Here is a 19,440-nt window from a genome sequence, read left to right as displayed (position 1 = left end):
AATATTTTAGACATTTTGATTATTTTTATGATATTTAACTATAAAACTAAATGAAATATTCAATATTCTAATCATAAATTTGGGATAATTGCATTATATTAATGATAAATATTATAAAAATGTTTATATGTTCGGGTTTAATAGGTACCCAAACGGGTACCGAATATTAGCCGACCCTAACCCAAACCCATAAAGATTAGAAAATATAACCCATTAGAGTTTTATAGGCAAACCTGTACCCAATCCGAACCCGGTTTTTGGATCAGGTTCTGGGTTGGGTATTTGGGTACGGTTTTTATGCCTAAGCCTAGTTAATCCATCGAACCTCATCAATCCAGTGTCTCTTTTTTTCTTTTTGTTTTTTAGTTATCAAACTTTTTTTGCATATGCCACTTTTGTTTTAAATCCAACAACCTAGCTATAAAGTTTAAATATTTTTGTAATTAGGAATTGAGCGAATTAAAGATGCTTCATAAATATTTTCCTGAATCTGTACATTCGAGAACTAAAAATCAAAGTAAACAGAATGCAAGAAAGCACGCAAAAACTAATTTATTTCTTTCATTAGAGTTTGATGTGTGATGTCAAGTACGTGTTGATTTTCAAAGTAGGTATTTTTGTTTGTATAAAGATCGTGGTAACTTCGACTATGCTTCAAATTTGGAGAAAACAAATTGTTTGTCTACTTTAAGATTTCTTTTACAGAGATTTTAGGTTTACAATGCCCTCTTCAAATCTTATGCTTAGAGTTGAGCATAATCAAATCTTTTGCTAGCTTAGAGTTGAGAAATTTGGTAATACAATTAGTTTCTCGTAAATGATTAATTTTAACAATTTCAAATCAGAAAAATTTAAGAAACCAGGATAATAGTTAATGTTAAAAAAAGAAACTAAGAGAAATAAATGTGGAAGACTTGCAGGGAACGTCAATTTATCTCTTATGGAAATAAAGAAACTCATAAAGACCTCACAAATCACAATATAACTTCAAGACCATCGTGTGCCCTAATACTCGAAATCAAGAATCTCACCTGTTGTCGAGTTTATCCACTCTCTAGGGAACAAAGGGTTACTCATCCAAATATCTCGGTCCTAGCTACTTGTTGTTTGAAATTTTTTCAACGTTAACTAGCTTGTGAGGTCTACTTTATATACATAAATGAATCGGAAGACACTGAATCTAGCAAACATTCTCGAGTGACAGAGTCAATGGTTGAATTATAAGAAATATTGAGGTCAATCAAAACATAAAAGGAGTTGTTCTTATAGGCTAGTTGTTTGTATTTCACAAAGTTAGCTTTCAAGGTTAACTCAACATGTGAACCTGTGAGAATATAAATACTGTTGCGTAATACTTATTATATTGGTCTCATAAAATACTATCGACAGTGCTAATTTACCATGTACTGGATCATGCTTTAAAAGAGACAATTTGAATATGCAGGTGAAATGAGAGTATATATACGGATCATGCATGATGACTCCTCTCTATGTTGTGCTTTGCAGCTCAAGATGTGTTGCTTAAATTCAAGCTTAATTATGATGCAAATTCAACACTAGTATGAATATATCTGAAGCTATAGTGCGTATTCGTCTTGGATATATGCATTCATATGAGGAAAAATAATGGGCAATACTCAAGTGCTTCTAAATATTTTCCTGAATGTGAAGGTTTCACTTATGCCATATTGCAATGTAGTCTTCAGATGTATAGTAAATATCCCCTGTTAAGATTTACAAATTAGAAATTCAAAGAAGATACCAAAAGAAACTCAACTTGTATATATCCCTTTGATGAGACTGAAACTTTCTCATTTGATCAGATCACAGCATCAACAAACTCTAGAGATTCTACTCCACCAATTTTTACATGGGAATGATCGATGGTGTTTCTGTTTTCTGTTTAATTTGATGATGAGTAAACCAAGTTTTACTTTTTATGTTCTACAAATCTCTCAAGATCACCCTAAATTTGTTTCTCTTATAATTGAACCGATAATGTAATATATGTAAATTTCAAAATAATTTACATTAAAAATTAGAAACATAAAAATATATGTGAAACAAAATGTAAATATCCAACTTTTCGTTTATGTAAAAGGAAACATATCAAAATGAAGAGACTAGATAAGATTTAGTGATAACGTTAAGCGGATTAGTCATCCACAGACCACATACGAATTGTGTGAATCTAATCTTAACTTTAAAAAACGTTTGGGCGGGATATTATTAGCAAATAAGGGTTTTCAACGCACCCTTTGCTTCTGTATGTACATATAAGTAGCAAAGCACAACCTGATCTCTGGAGAAGCATCGAGCAGCCGCCTCAAAGAAACAAAAAAAACTTGTATCCATGGATAACGCTGGAGGAACTTCAAGTGGTGACGTGATGGCACAATATGGGAAGCCCTCTCCCCAAACCTTCTTTTGAGCCTAGTAAACCCGGCGCTCTCCCATCGTCACAGATCTTCTGAACAAATCCTCGTTTTGCCTGAATCTCTTTGTCTGGGGTGTAAGATGACGATGCTCAGTATTGTTGTTCCCTGGATCAGAAGGTCATGTCCGCAAGAAACCGGAAAGGTGAGGCTACTTCTGCCCCTCTCCAAACCTTTTGCCGTCGCGAATACCTGGTACTCCAGTCTCTCGCCGAGCTGTTCCCACCGGTGCCCAGAGGCTCCAATCGGAATGACTACTCGCCAGTTCGCCGCCACTCCATTGCCACCTCCGGCTTGGATGCGATTCTAGGGTTCCCGATAATGGACCTACATCCATGTTTAGGCCCAGTTATCACCTTTGGGGCCAGTACCCAAAAACACTGCTCCACGCTCTCATCCTTTAAGGCCCAGGTCGGTATCCTTAACTTACTTGCGAATGTTATCCTTCGGGTTGCATCCATTTCATTATCTTGAACACCTGCTGCTGATGTTTGCTTGGCCATTGCCCTTTAAATATGTGATTTCGCTGACCCACCCTCGACAATATATGACTAGTGTTAGAACTTCCCTACCTAGTCCTGTTCTTAAAAAGCTTAAGTCAAGTTCAATTCCTTTAGTACCGATTTTCTCTGCTTGGTCAAGTCGAGGTTTCCTCGGTAGCAGAACATTGGTGGCTTTAGAGTTGCTTGTTAATTTTGTTCGTCGGGGTCGGTTCTCTAACTCGGTCCGGATGCTTACCTCGTGGAAACATAACCATGAACCTGATCCGACAACTTGTGTGAACCCTTGTCTTAAATCCTTTGATCCCCTGTATTACCCACTGCCATTAGATCGAAAGCTTGTGTTTGTTGACTTTCTCCAGGACCAAACCGATTACAAGCTTTGTGTGGAATTTATTTACCTCCATTGCCATGTGAGGGATGACCCACCTGCTTTGTTACGGCTGGTTTCCCATTCCTGGCGTTCCCCGGCTATAGCTTCATCTAGAATCATGAGGTATGTTCCTAAAAGCTTAAAGGGTTTGGTTCCCATGCTTTTGAACCGTCTCATGCTGGCACAAACTCCCACAAGCGTCCCCCCCATGGGACACCTTTTTACAAGCTCAACCGCGTCTTCCGCTAGAGCCGCTTTTGGCCACCCACTGGTCGAGGATATCGTGAAGTTTGACTTCAAGTACGAGTCCACCTTGGTCCCAATAGACTTCTCAAATATTGTAAAACTGTTTCAGTTTGAAATTCCCTATCTTTCTATGTTTATCTTGAATTATGTTGTAAGAACCCTCCTATTGTTTGTTGAGGTCTCATTTGAATGAAAAATTCTCATGTTTGCCAAAAAAAAAAAATATGATTATAGCCCACACTATATATATATATATATATATATACCACTGTATTTGGTTTCTTCCGCAAAGAAGAAGATCAATAATCTTAAAGGATTCTTTAATTACACTAGCCTATGATCAATTATTATAGATAATAGATGTATGGAATGGAAGTAATATAAACTAATTTAAGAAAATATTATAATAAATTATTCTATAATTATGCGTCAATTTATACTTATAAAAATATATATTTCTCTTTAATAGACTAAATTAATATCAACCAAAACTAAAAGTAATTTTTGACTCTTTTTTGTGTACAATCATAAAAAAAAAAAAAAACTCACAAATCTGTATGCAAAATCATTGTAGAGTACCATTGTAAGCTATATAATAATAGCTAAATTTGTCACTCACAGTTGCATGTAAATTATGTTGTGATTGAATTTATTTTCATTCAATTATAAAGCTTTTCATGTATTTTGTTTTATGAAGATGCTACAAAAAACTTTGAAATTCGAACCTTTTTAGTAATATATATTTAATGTTAACTGTAAAAGTTTTAACATGTTACTTACAAACTCTATAAATAACGATGCAGTATTTAATTATTATTTTTGATGTTAATCTATTACATAATAAAAATGAATTAAGTGAGTACATTAAATTGATTTAAAGTGTTCATTTGTTTCTGTATGCATTATAATATGATAATATATATCTATATATATATATATATATATATAATATACATATCTACATTTGGAGACTGATCAACAACGACTTTTAATACAAACTTCTAAGTTACTAAGCATAAATATAATATGATAAGTTTAATAATTTTTTGCTCTCAAAAATCGGAAAAATAGTCTAGTCTTCTCTTTCTTTTTATCTTCTAACAGCTAGTTTATAGTTTTATTTATAACTTTTTCGTTTTTTTTTACTCCCATATTATAAAGTCCACATTGATTCTTATATTAGCAGGAGAACCTATTAGAGAGCTATCTGTATCTCCATCTTGTTCATGCGGAGGAGGCAAAGGAACTGTTTCATATCAATACGTTATCAAAGATAAAATAAACATAGGTTCAATGGATCTCCTCTATTGAATCACAATATATAGAGAATAGACAACATAGTTAACAGAAAATATGTTATCCATCATATCAACGACACCGGCTAAATTTGATCGATCGAATAAATGTGTAAATTTAGTTAACTAGGTAATATTTTTATGTTTATGTCAATTCAAAAGACACTATTAAATATTTGTTCCAATATGTTTGAATCGTGCATGGTTAAAATGGATGTGCCACACGAAAATAAAGAGATTAAACGAAAAATAGCATTGATCACACGGATCACTACTTTTGATTGCATTATTTAAAAATTTTCAATATAATAAAGTTTAGAAACAAAAGAGTGAGGTTCCCAAGTTAGTCCGGAACCCAAAACCAAAGGACTTTTCGAATTCGGGTTTTTTTTACACAGCCTTATTTTCGGGTTCGGGCCGGGCTTTTTTAACCCACGCAACATCCTTACACGCATGCATAAAAGCCAATTAAAAAGGGAACTCGATCCGTCAGTGTGAGGTGGTGCCGAGAGAGATGATGAAATTGTCTAGACGCAACTACGGAAGAGGAATCAGCCACCGTATCTCCACGAAGAGGCGACGACTTCCTTCTGTTTCCACCGACGACTCAAGTTCTATGCAAGAAGAAGACGAAAAGACACTTGTGGTGCTTAGTGATGATAGTGATTCTGACGAAGATATAACTCTCCAATCAAGCAAACGCCGGATTAGTTCATCACCCAAATCCGTAACTCTGCCCAGTTCGAATGTTCTTGACTGCCCCAATTGCTTCGACCCTTTGATAAAGCCAATCTTTCAGGTTCGTTCCTTTTTAAAAAAAAAATTAGGGTTTGGTGAAATTGCAAGTGAGAACCATTCACTTAACTTTGTCTCTTAATTGGTTAATCTAAGTTCAAAGGTCACAAGTCTAGGTCCCAATTGGTTGAGAAGCTAATATAGTTTGCTCTCTAGCTAGTGTTGCTGTTTTGTTTTTAGGCCAACGAGTTTCACTTTAGCCAATGTTGCTGTTTTGTTTTTAGGTCATTGAGTTTCACTTTTGCTAGTGTTGCTATTTGGTTTTTTTAGGTCAATGAGTTTCACTTTAGCTACGAATGCTGTTTTGTATTTACGTCAATGAGTTTTACTGTAGCTAGAGTTGCTGTTTTGTTTTTAGGTCAACGATTTCACTTTAGCCAGTGTTGCTGTTTTGTTTTTAGGTCAATGAGTTTCACTGTAGCTAGTGTTGCTGTTTTGTTTTTAGGTCAACGATTTCACTTTAGCCAGTGTTGCTGTTTTGTTTTTTAGGTCAATGAGTTTCACTAGAAAGTGGAAAAATCGATTCTTTTTTAGCTTTGTGCTAACACTGTGTTTTTATTGCGTTTTTAGTGTAACAATGGGCATCTAGCTTGTTTCGTGTGCTGCATCAAATTGAAGAAGAGATGCTCGTTCTGCAAATTGCCTATAGGGGATGTTCGATGCAGAGCCATGGAGAAGGTCATAAAAGCAGGGTTAGTCTCATGCTCAAATGCAATGTACGGGTGTAAAGAGAGCACCGCCTATGGAAACAAATTACTAAGCCATGAGAGAGTGTGTGTTTTCGCGCCATGTTCATGCCCCGTTAAGGATTGTAACTACATTGGCTCCTACAAGGATCTCAACAGCCATTTTCGTGGTGCACACAAACGGAGTCCGGGTTACATATTCGGCTTGGAGCTAAGACGTTCAATAATATTCTGCTTGGAGCAGGACGTTAGTGATCAGATGATCATTTTTCAAGAAGAGAAAGAAGGTGATGTGATTGTAGTTGAAAGTTTCACCGGATCAGAAGGGGTGTATGTGACTGTGAGCCATATAGCGCCTACGGTTCCGGGAGTACGCAAATTCTCCAGCAGCCTAGCCAGAATCCAAGAGCATAGCACACTAAGGCTGGGGTTGCGGGTGAAGAATATTCAGAAATGGAGAAAGCTAGAAGAGCAGCCTGAAGATGACTTTCTATTGATCCCATCTTATATGTTGAGTGGTGTTCATATTAAGATGGAGATTAGCATCGGCAATGAAGATGCCTATGTTCATGTCTGAGCTATGTTCGGTCAGTAGAAGTAGGGAACTCTGCTAGGTAATGGGTCATTGAGTTTGATTTTGTAGTTTCATGCATTGCATTTACAATGAGTTATCATAATTTATGGAATAGACATTTCCATCCTCTTATAACAGTTTTTTGCATTGCATATATGAACTTCCGGAGGACCAAACAACAACATCTCCTCAATTTCTTGTTAACTAGAGCTGCTTTTCGAATCATGTATGGCGCCTGAACATGAATTAGATACTTAGATGACAAAAAGAATATATTACATTATGTTTCATTGCAATCGAAGAACAAATTACAATCTTTAAATAAAAAGTGACTAAATTTTCTTATCCTTAGCTTTCTATCAACACAAATTTCTCTACCATCCATGCAAGCAAACACAAATTTTAATGATTATCAACAACAACAAAAAAAGAAGGAAATATTAAATATTAAATATTAAATATTTTGTTAATTTTTAATATAGTTTTTCTATGATTTTGATGATTTGGGTGAATTTGGTGAAATAGTTATGATTTATCATAAATTTCTCCCGAATTTCGCGTAAAAATTTTAGATTTAAATTATGCATTTTTTTGTTGTTGTCAACCATTGGGCCACAACTGGCCGGTCTATTGCATTTTTAAGTAAACATATTTACTAAAATCTCTTACATTTTTAAGTCTTCTTTACAGTTTCGTTCACAAAGTTAGGATCCGTTTGAGTCAACCATCGAGTCACAACAAACCAGCCCATTAGCCGAATCTCTATATTCGTAGGGAGCGGAACTCGATCTCTGGTGTGATGGTGTCTTGTGCATTAAAGACTTACCATTAACCACTGCACTAAAGTCACTTCACCAAATCTGATTTGTTAAACTCACTTAAACTAATATTTTGTTGATTTATTTGATTTTATATGTTAAATTAAAAACATATAGTAGATTTTTGTGCGACTAAAAGAAATATATAATACACCACTTTTCTGAAAAAAATAACGAGTGGATTATTTTATTTGATTATAAAAAATACCTTAAAAATATGAAAATAAGAAAAAAAAATTAATAAACACATTCAAGTGCATAGACGTTACGTTACGTTGTGAATGGATAAGGGTTAGAGAATTTGTTGTCATTAGATATTTTAAAGGCTGACCCAAACGGTGCGATAGAAAAAGACACATAAAAAAATTAGGGCTTATCTCCTTCTCACATTTCCAAGGGCAGACATAACCAATGGTGGACGACACAAACGTCGATAGAGACGCATCGAGCAGCCACCCTACCAAGGAAGAGCTAGAAGCAATGTTTGAAAGCTTCGAAAGTTCCTGCTGTGACGAAGTCATGTTTCCTGTCTCTCAGGTCTTTCACGCCTCCTTATAATCCGATATATATATAGTTGTTTCTAACAGTGGTTTGTGATACAGCACTTTTCCATTTGATTGAATTTGCAAATGACTCCTGTGGAAGATTGGTAGAAGAAATAAAATGGATAATTTCTTTTCCTAAGTAGAGCCTAGAAGTTTGAGTTCGAAATCGATTTTTCTTTGATTTTTCTTTTCATTTTACAATCTGTAGATTTATGTCCTGGCCTTTTACAGTTCCATCATATAATTTTCTCTTTTCTAGATGGTTCTCTAGGGTTTTTGTTTTTTGTATAGTACGAGTTAGAAAATTTCTTTATAAATCTTTTCTTTTTATTATAAGGTTGTGGATAAAATGGTTTATTTTGTTTACGTGGTTTTCGTCTTTCCCTAGAAGGTGGAGTGAGACGATTATAACCATATTGTTCACAAAATGAGCCCATAGTTTCTCCAAATTTGAATTTGTTACTTTGTTGTTTATCTTTATGTTCTTGACATATTTGTAGTCATTCCTTTTTAACAAAGGCAAACAATTAACCATTGGTTATTGTATCCCATGGTATTGGTTGTCCTCCGGAATAATCTTTTAGTTTATTAATTAATCGTTCTGCAAAAAATGATGGTAATCCTGCGATGAACCTTTCTTTCCAGAAGGGTTGGTTGCAGTCGTGTCTTTGAAATATGTTGGTTATAAATATATCTTTATACCATTTATAGTCTCCTAGCGTTGGACATCTAAGATTTGTTAAAATAAGCTTTTTACTAGTTAGTTCCTCAGAAGGGTTTCCTACGAAGTGCATGGTTATGGTGTGGAGTAATACTTCTACATCGTTTTGAACTTGGTCTTCTTCATAAAAACCATCTTCTCCTTCTACTCTTCTAGTTTCAGTATGGTTTATAATAATATTTTGAGTTTCTATGCCTAAAGCATTGTCCCACCAAAATTGTAAGGCTCCATTGAATCCTGAGATTAGCATGACACATGCTTGTTGGTCGGACATTCCTTTAGCTTTGTAGGATAGGGTTGCCATCCCCATTTCTTGAAATAAATTCATCATTTCGTATTCGGATCTACCATCTATATTCCATTCATATATACCTTCTCCGTTGTAAAAGTTTGTTGAGAGAAATTTATGATGTTCTTCAAATAGTAAATCAGGTGGTGAGTGTCTTGGATAATATGGTTTTTTTGATGGTTGGAAGTTTCTTTTTATTCTATTTATTTCTATGTCGATTTCAGATTGAATGTCTTCATTAATATTATTTATTCCCTTAGCTTTGTCTAGTCTATCTAGTCTACTTGAGATTGACTTTAAAATTTCATTTTCTGGAAATTTAATAGGTTTAGATAATGGTTTAAAGAGAGGTGGTGAAATTGCGTTAAAGGGCGGTGGTAGAGATTGATAGTTTGTTGTTATGGTTTTCTCATCTTTTTCTAGTTTTTTATCAAGGTTATCGATTTCTCGTGAAATAGTATGTAATATTTGACTTTGATAATTATTTTGTTCATATATAATCTTAATGTCAGCCATATATATTGAATCTTTATCATCTCGGTTTGCCCCGATTCTAAAAGGTGTAGCTATTACTTGTCTTTGGGGAGTTAGAATTTTGATGTCTTTTAAAGATGGGTGGACTGATTTGTGTGTTTCTCCGTTAGTCATTTCCCATGTGTGGTATAAAGTGGAACTAGTGTTTATTGATTCATTTTTATATGGGTAGTATATGCCATTTTCTAAAGCGTATGTCTCAAACCATGTGAAGAATGAAATATTTACTTCTATATTTTCCATATGGTCATACCATATTTCTCTAAAAGTGGTCAGTTTTTCTTTGTTAAAAGCTTGAAAGTACCATTTTCTCTTATCTCTATTTTTATCTGATAAAAATTCTCCTCTAAGATAATCTTTGTCTATTGTAAAGGTTTTTATGATAACATTTATTGATTTAAAATCTGAAGCTGTTGGGGAAATAGGAAAATTAGACGATTCCACTTCTGATTGTTGAACTGGTTCAGCTATCGGTGCTTGAAAAATTATAGGTTTTTTCCCTTGGTTTTTTGTTAAAATTTGTTCTACACTTTCTTCTGATTCAGTGCTAGCTTGGCCAGTTCTGTACTCAGAGAAAGATGAACGTGGGTATAATGAACTGAATTTTAATGATGGTGGATCTCTAAAAGAACCAAAGTTTAATAATACTTTTCCATCATATTGTTCTGTTATACTTGTAATAGTTCTTTGTTCAAAGTTTCTTGGTGGTAGAGTAATATTAATTTTCCATTGATCAGGAATTGTAATTTCTGTCCATTTTAATTGTTTAGGTGTGTATGTAGAGGTTGGTGTGTCTTTACTATGTGCAGCCAATATTGTTGTTTCGCCTTTATCATCTTGCAATAAACATCGTGGGTTAAACTCAGATGTAGATTGCTTAAAGTAAATCCGATACAACAACAAATAGCCATGTCTTTCTTGCTGAAATTTAATTTCAGGCAAGTGTACGTTTAAAACTAAAGTATTAAATATTGTAGGATCATGTAAGCTCACTTGAAAATTTGGTGCACAATTAAATATATAGCTCCGTTGCATAAGTTTGACTGTACTGCTCCTAATAAGGAGTCTTCAAATTTTAAAAGTGTTTTATCTCTTAATAACATTAGTATTGGGGAATCAATTCCTGTTCTAGATAAAGGTTTAATTGCTATTTGTATTAGACCAAAATGAATATAATTAAAGTTTTTTCTTTTATAGTTTTCTAAAGACATAGAAGAAAGTAGTTTAATTTCTTCAAATTCATTTTGTAATGATAAAGTTTGTTCATGCTCTTTGATTGAATATGCAGTTCTAAAATCAAAAGTTCCTATTTGATATATATTTTGTGGATTAACATGCGGTAGTTGATCTTTTGATATTTCTTGATTAAAGGTTGTAATTTTTGACATAATTTCTCTTGAATTAATTGTTTTTTGAGATGTAGAAGATGATGCATGCTTAGACTTAAACAACTTCCTAACCTTAGATGTCATGTTTAAATTATTCTTAATCTAATGCTAAAAATACAAACTAACCGATCTTATCGATGACGAATGACGCATGGGCTTACCAACAGACTCACTGCCTTCTGGTCTTACAGCCTGGAACACCTATGCTATCAACGCTCTTGACAAGGTGCTGGTAGGTTGGTTTTTAACATTAGGCTTAAGGATAGATTAAACAAGTATCTTTTGGCTTGGATGGTTTAAGAAAAACATATATCATACTATAGGCAAAATCTTTTGGTTCTGATACCATACGGAATCAGACAAAACCCAGGATAAAATATATTGAATATATTTTAGATTGTTGCATAACTATAAATATATTTTAGTAGATAAAAATCCTGTTGTATATCTAGAACAAGAATCTTTTACTGATGCTGATAATTATCGTTTCTCCGGTATTAACCAGTAACATTTATATAGCTGCATCAAAAGCAAACACTGAATGAGAAAAAATAGATTCTATTCTCAAAATTTAACTGCTTATTTATGTGTAAGACCCGTAGTAAGCAGAAGGTGAGTAAAGAGGTACTTGAGACTAAAGTTTTGGAAGATGAGCAAGATCCACAACTTCCAATGACTAATGCTACTTATGGTAAGCTTCTTGGTCCCTTAGATCGCTAGAGGATAGAGTTCTCGAATGGAGCCCACATAGACGGTCTGGGACTTGCGACCGGAAGTCATATTTTAAATGCTTTGTTTGGTCAAGGAGATTTGTCCTGGTATTCCACGAGCTGTCAATGACTGGCGCTCCAATCTCAATGATGGAGCTGGCTTCAGAGCTTTTGAGCTGTGGTGCAACAGTTTCTGCAGTAGTTCTCAGCAAGAGAGGTGGATTGATGCAAGAGCTCAATAGGAGAAGAATCAAAGTGGTTGATCACTGCTATAGCTCTTTTAAAACATTTTTAAATATGCTACCTTGTTAAGATTGACGCAAATATAGACAAGGGTGTTAAAGTGTTGTCTAAATACTCCAAATTCATCCCAAACTCTTACAATTAGTCAAATTCATTGGAACGTCACACATTCTGACTCTAGAAAAAGTAACAACGCTGTTTACTGATTAGAATCAATGTTTTCTCGGTTTTAGTCTGTTTCGGGACAAAGTGGGTAAAAGTGGTGTCTAAACACTCCAAATTCAACCCGAACTCTTGTAACTAGTCAAATACAGTTGATTGTTACATATTTTGACCCTAGAAAGAGTAACATATCTGTTTACTGCTTTGAATCAATGTTTTATCTCGGTTTTAGCCTGTTTTGAGATAAAACGGGTTTAAGTGTTGTCTAAACACTCCAAATTCATCCCGAACTCTTACAATTAGTCATATGCATTGTATTGTCACATATTCTGACCCAGGAAACAGTAACAAAACTGTTTAGTGCTTCAAATCAATGTTTTCTCGGTTTTAGCCTGTTTCGGGACAAAATGGGTAAAAGTGGTGTCTAAACACTCCAAATTCAACCCGAACTCTTATGATTAGTCAAATACATTGGGTTGTTACATATTTTGATCCTAGAAAGAGTAACATAGCAGTTTACTGCTTCGAATCAATTTTTTCTCTCGGTTTTAGCTTGTTTTCTCGGTTTAAGCCTGTTTTTGGGATAAAACGGGTTTAAGTGTTGTCTAAACACTCCAAATTGGAGAGCAGACTATCAACGCTCCAATTTGGAGCTTCCATAGGAAGTAGAGGAAGAACATATCCATAGTATTGCTCTCTAATAATAAAGAAGATCCAAGAACACTGGAGGGTTATCAACGCTCTCTCCATCTTCGGTTATCGGCAAATCAGGAATAACTTGGGGTTCAATCTCCTCGCCAAAGACATGGCATAAAACCAAATCAGTATCCGCTACGGTTTTTGCTGTGGGAGGCTAATCTCATCTATGAACCAATCATATTTTGGAGCTTCTTCTTCATCATAAGATAAACAAGAATCATCAGATCCTTCTTCAATCTCAACGAGACCAAAGTTTAACTGATAATACCAGATTCAATGAGGTTAAAAAGAACCAGATAGTTCTTTCTTGCAGCATCACTAAATGTTCATATGATTTCGTATACAGATCTCTTCTAGCTTCTTAATCGTAGGCATCACATAAAGTCTCAAAACACTTCACTTGATTTGAATCAGGCACTGCTAGTAGGTTCACATTTTATTTACCATAAGAAAGAAGTGCAAGGAAATACACCATATATTCTCAACAACTAACAATGAGTTGTTGGGTTTTGGTTGGAACCAATGCTTAAGTTACAGTGTATGCTTCATGTTTTTGTATGAACGCCAAATAAAATCTTGGCCTATAATCTAAAGGACTCTCAATTACCAAGTATAATTTTCAGACAACATCATTGCAAAATAAAACTGACTTGCATTAACCAAGTAATTAAATAAGTAAAGAAGACTCACCAGGATTAAGATGGAGGATGATCCTAATGCTTTACAACATGATTCACTGAGAGAGACTCACCCTGACCTTGCTGCATCAATGGCTGCAAGCAAGTCTTCATATTTAGTCCCTCTCACTTCCTTTATTACTTTGTTGTCCTTCAAGATCTAGAGGTCCTTTATTACTTTATTACAGCAGAATGGCGCGGGATGGTCCCATTTTTCCCTTAAAGCAGTGGTCCCTCTCTCCCCTTCACGTTTATAGACTCTCTGAAAAAGCCATTAAAAAGTTGTCAGCTTCTCCGCAAACGACATAGATCCTCCGCCATTCTACTGTCGGAACAAGATAGCAGCAGCAGCAAGAGCGTGTTCTTGAATCACAGCATCTTCGAACTTGTTGTCTCTCCTAAAAGAAGAAGACCTGACCCGGTTACTATTGATACCTGACCTGGAACCGGTAGAAGATTGTCTCCACCTAATCTCCTTAGCGGTTCCCATCCAATTTCCTCAATCTAACCAAAACCAATTCAACAGTTTCGTTCATCAACCAAAATTGGATAATTGTTGAAAAAGAAGAAGGAAACAAGCCTCCGTGTAAACAAAGACGATTTGGCTAATTCCTCATATCATGCACGTCCTCCGATAAATTCCTCAGATAAATTGTTGCCAGAAGAAGCATTCATCTTCATCATCTACTCAACTCATATCACCTCCAAGCTCTGAAAGAATCTTCTGCAATTTTTGGAGTTCGTTCGTGTTTTTCGAGTGTTACGATTTGGGCCTAATAGCCCCAATATATAAGATAATCTTATTAAGGGACCAATTCTTTTTCCTTCCTTCGTCTATTATTAATAGCTTATTCGGATTACGTATATACTTATCCTTGTACCCAAACATGGATTTTTTTACAAGGCAGTGCACTTTACAAATCGATGAGCTTGAAGCTTGGATCTATCCACCTCAGGAGATAGACAAAATGAAGCAAACTGTGAAGATAATTCAGGGAAATCTCGACGAAGTTGAGACTCAAGTTAAGTGGTGAAGAGTTCCACAGATGGGTTTACGGGTGCTTGCGCAAAACTGCGAAACTCGTTCAAACACATGGAAACTGAATTGGACAAAAGGTCTGAAGTTGAACTAAACCGGAAGGGAGATTGAATTACGGTTGAACCGGTACGGTTAAGAGGACATTAAGATAAACCCATATTATGTGAAGCTCCGGGAGAGAAGTTGATCGCCGACGCACGGTAGGAGAGATGGCACCACAAGGCTTCGTGGAGAGTTAATGGCCGCTCCTCCTACCTTGTCACGGATCTCTGATTCTCTTGAGATCCATTTTTGTTCCTATGTGTTCCTCTCTCTTTCCTCAATGATCCTATGTCTCTCTCTCAGAGCTTCGAGATATTTGGTCTCTATGTTTGAGGCGAATATATGATTTTAGACTTGAAAATCTGTTCATGAATCTAGAATCCATTGTAAGAGATAAACCCATAAAATTAAAATTGATTTTCGTCTTTGTCGGCGATTTTAGAACATAAAAGGATATCTTGATTTTTTTTCGGTTTGGTATTATATCTGACAATTGAAATATTTACATGGTGGCATTTTTGGTTGCGTGTATTAATTGTTATAATTTGATTGACTATTAATTTTAAACGAAGTGTTAACACATGCTTGAATTTAAAATTTGATGTGTTAATGTGTCTGCATTTTATAGGATTTTAACAATAGTTATTGTATTTGTTTCGAGTCTTTTGTTAAGTCCAAGTGTACTTTTAGAGTCTTTTTAGTCTTATGTGAGTCTTTACAGGTTATAGATGACTTTGGAAGGAATCTGAGCACTTTGGAGATAAAAATATGCATTTGGAGCTAGATTGGTTGAAGACTGATCGGGCTAGCAAGCAGATGGAGTGAGAGCAGAAAAACTTTCCGGATCGGCTGATCCACATTCGGATCGACCGATCCCGAGCCCGACGCAACTTTTCCTTTTATGTTTTAAACTGACTTTTAGGGTTTTATTTTAGTATTTAAGCACGAGGTTCGACCTCTAGAAAGACAACTTTTATTCTATGCAGCCTTTGAGCACTTGTAAACTTTGGGAGAAGATCTCTAATCCTTCTTGACACCTTGGAGAAGATTTCTAAACCCTATTTTCTATTCTTGTGCAATTCAATTATGCTTTCTTCATCTTTGATTTGCTGTTTCTGTTTCTCTATGGCTGAGTAGTTTATCTATTGGGTTTTGGGTTTCAAAGGGGTTTATAATTCTCTAATGATGGTGTTTTAGATTTTGGGTTGATCTCTTTTGTTCTTCATCTATAGTTGTTCTTAAAGCCTAAACTAGATTAGCTACCTAGTTTATGATCATAGGTTTGATTCATCGTGGCACCATAAGTATTGTTGAGTTGCTGGAAAATAACTTAGGTAAGCAAGGTGGACCTTAGCCAACGAAAGTTGAAGTTGAGGCACCTTTTGAACAGATCAAACTTGAACTTTTATTGCTTGCTTGGTTTGCTAGATCCAAACGACGATTTAGGGTTTAGTGAATTCATTGCATAGATAGTTAACGCTGCGAAAGTAGGTTAGCTTTACAACCGTGATTTGAGTTCTAGAACGAAGTCTAATGCATTCCCATCTAACCAACTTAGTCCGAGATTATATTCCCCATAGATTCCCTGTGCCCAATATTTTCTTTTTGATTTAGAAAAAAATTATTTACTTTCCGTTTGTTTAATTATTACTTGCTTCACAAACTTCCTCTTTTGTCTTAGCTATATTGATCATCATAGTTTCATAGTGCAATTGTTTGGACTCTGTGGATTCGATCATGAAGTGTTACAACGATACCACTAGATCGTGGTGGAGTACACATTGGGTTTAATTGACCTTTTGATCATGTGTCAAGCTCTGGATAGAAACATAGTACTTTTATGGTATTGATGATTACAGATTGATGAAAAGTTGATGCCTTATGGGTAGACAAGAAGAACAAAAAGGTCTCAAAGCAAAAAGGTCTCAAGGTCTGCAAATATAATTACAGATGCATATAAATTGTTTGTCAACAGTCATGTAACACTGTGAAACGACCTGACCCGTTTTTTTTTTTAATAATAAATGATAATAATATAAATAACTATGACTAGTGATCCCATACCCACTACCCACCTAACCACAATCACAAACAACAGCAGAATAACAATACCAATTAAATAACCAACAGAACCAATAATCCAATATTAATCCATAATAGAATAACCAACAACTAATCCTAACCATTTCAATGTCAAACAACAAGAAACCAAGGAACCGACAACCTAATAAGTTCTAAAGACCCAACTCTAACAACCTAGCAATGCCATACAACATCCAATCGAGTCCCTAGAACATCTTCATCTTCATTGCCTTGATTCCACGATCACACTTTGCCTTTACCTACACCACAAACACAAATTGAGATGCATGAGTATTTGATAAATACTCAGTGAGGCAATCCTCCCATCTATTGGGCTATACACACAAGCAATAAGATCTCTCATGCCACAAACAACAACAATAAAACAAACCAGGAACATGAACAAGTGACCCGACACGATCCGGTTACTGTCAGAATGGTGTCGACCGATACCAGAAGTTGTCGATCGACACTGGACATCTGGTGTCGACAACCACCACTTGGGTGTCGACCGACACCTGCTCGACATCCCCAAAACCCTAACGATGTCGACCGACACCTCCATATGGTGTCAACCGACACTCGCTAAGTTCCTGAGCCGTCCTCGCTGTCGAGCAGTGATTTCCTTCGAACAGAACCTCCGAATCTCGCCTCCAAACTTCTTCTCTTCGTCCCACACAATCCCAGGAACGAATCCAAGCCTTAGGAGCTACGAAAAACTCACAAAACACCAAAACAAACAACCAAACAACACACAATATCACATAAACAGAGATCTTAGCTTAGATAAGCCATGGTCATGCACTCACCTTAGCCAACAATGAGATCTAAGCCCAAAAGATGAAGCTACCACCACAGAAACCTTCCACCACGTTCCTAACCTTGGATCTTCACTCTCACAGCAAGATCTCTCCAAAAACGCCTTCAAAACTCACAAACTCTCACAAGAACTCTTAGAAATTGTTTTCTCCTCTTTCTCTCTCAAAAACAACAAACGGCGACCAAGACAACAATAAAACACGACCTAGGTCGTTTTCCCACTTAAATATCTCGGTTCAATGGTTTTTCCTAAACCAAACCGGTCCAAATCAATAATTAAATCAATCTGGTCGAACCAGAAATAAGTGGTGTCGACCGACACCACATGAGTGTCGATCGACACCCACCCCCAAAACGCAAAGTTTTGGTTTGCGGGCGTTACAATTATCCCCCACCAAAATAAATTCGTCCTCGAATCTCGAACAAAACCCAGTTAAGGACTCATGTGCTACCGACTCCACGGCCCGCACTCCTCCGACTGATATACGAAAGGTCAACTCTAGGTGATAGACTCACGCTCCAGACGTTATTTTCTCTCGACTTTTGGACTTTCCTTGCCTCATAGGCCTAAACCTTGAGTTTTTATTGGCTCTTCATCAGAACTAAGTCTGCATGCCATAATGTTGGCTCCTCATCGGCCCTAAACCCGCATGCCATAATGTATAAGGAGAAATCCAATATTCGTCTCTCTGGTCGTCACCCTACAGCGCGCCTTCGAATTGTCATCCGAAGTCGATATACCAACCACACTCCCAAGCCACAAAGTCTTGGAATATGGCGGTACTAGGAGAACCGAAGTCCCCCAAGAGTCGCGAGCAAACAATTCTGAACGCGTCTGAGCTTATTCCTAACCAGGTTCCCTTACCGTGGCTCGCGTAAGACAACACAATGTCCTACCAACCACATATCCCCTCACTGGAATACCCCATGACCACACAAGGATCATCTCACTGCCCCACGGGCCGCCACAAAAGCGAAACAAATGTCCTAAACAGGACCGCCTCAAAGGCCAAACAAATGTCCTAAATAGGACCGCCACAAAGGCCAAACAAATGTCCTAACAGGACCGCCACCAAGGCCACACAATGGCTAAACAGCCCGCCACGAAGGCCAAACAACAGTTAAACAGCCCGCCACGAAGGCCACACAACGGCTAAACAGCCCTCCACAAAGGCCACACAAGCCATCTCCTAGGCTATCCGCCACCAAAAATGGACAAATTCTAACTCACATAAAACTTTCCATTTTTTAGCACTTACCACATCTCGAAACTTTCCACTTATAGAAACTTCTAATTCAGGAAACTTTCCTCCAAAACACTGCCTTGCGGAAATTTTGTACCCCAAAAACCACCTCATCTTGTTACTGAGTCGCACAACAAACCACCTCAAGCGACCGAGTAACAAGAGAGATGAGCTGAAATACTTCATTCCCGCTCCAGCCACGGACTACAGATGGGGCCAGGCTAGGCAAGCTTAAGTCGTGGCTTGCTTCTCATACCACTTCTTAAACCTTGCCTTCATCCTCGCCTAAGGCTCCCAAGTCTGCTCCTCCTCACCATCACAGTCCCACAGGACTCTCATCAAAGGAATCTTCTTCTTTCGAAGTTCCTTGATCCTCCTTTCGAGAACCCTCACTGGTCTCGCCTCCAAGGTCATGTTGGACTGAAGATCCTCAGGGATCTTAGCCAACAACTGGTCATCCTCACGGAGACACTTCCGCAACATAGACACATGGAAAACCTTATGGAATGCACGCATAACCTCAG

At 36.5% G+C, this 19,440-nt stretch overlaps 1 protein-coding gene and 1 long non-coding RNA gene across 2 annotated transcripts; one reads left to right on the top strand and one right to left on the bottom strand.

The window, feature by feature from the left end:
* Positions 1-5,182: 5,182 nt before the first annotated feature.
* On the top strand, positions 5,183-7,058 carry LOC104753621 (E3 ubiquitin-protein ligase SINA-like 4). The gene is made up of 2 exons (XM_087490492.1): positions 5,183-5,648; positions 6,215-7,058. Exons 1-2 carry the CDS (start codon positions 5,364-5,366, stop codon positions 6,905-6,907), a joined length of 978 nt encoding a protein of 325 aa, XP_087346618.1. The 5' UTR covers positions 5,183-5,363; the 3' UTR covers positions 6,908-7,058.
* LOC147925567 (uncharacterized) lies at positions 6,754-15,267 on the bottom strand. Its single transcript, XR_015583847.1, has 2 exons — positions 13,704-15,267; positions 6,754-7,139 (listed from the first exon to the last, which is right to left on the bottom strand). It is a non-coding gene; the product is annotated as an uncharacterized LOC147925567 (long non-coding RNA).
* Between the last annotated feature and the right edge of the window lie 4,173 nt (positions 15,268-19,440).

This window comes from Camelina sativa, chromosome 16 (genome assembly GCF_030686135.1).
Source record: "Camelina sativa cultivar CO46 ecotype springtype chromosome 16, ASM3068613v1".
NCBI classification, from domain to species: domain Eukaryota; kingdom Viridiplantae; phylum Streptophyta; class Magnoliopsida; order Brassicales; family Brassicaceae; genus Camelina; species Camelina sativa.
Note: the sequence above shows the minus strand (reverse complement) of the source record. Positions and strands in the feature narration are given on the sequence as shown.

Excerpts from the sequence above, each read along its gene's own strand:
- LOC104753621 (XM_087490492.1), top strand. The coding sequence starts at position 5,364 with ATGATGAAATTGTCTAGACGCAACTACGGAAGAGGAATCAGCCACCGT. Across the intron at positions 5,649-6,214 it reads TGATAAAGCCAATCTTTCAG|TGTAACAATGGGCATCTAGC; the intron begins GTTCGTTCCTTT and ends TTGCGTTTTTAG.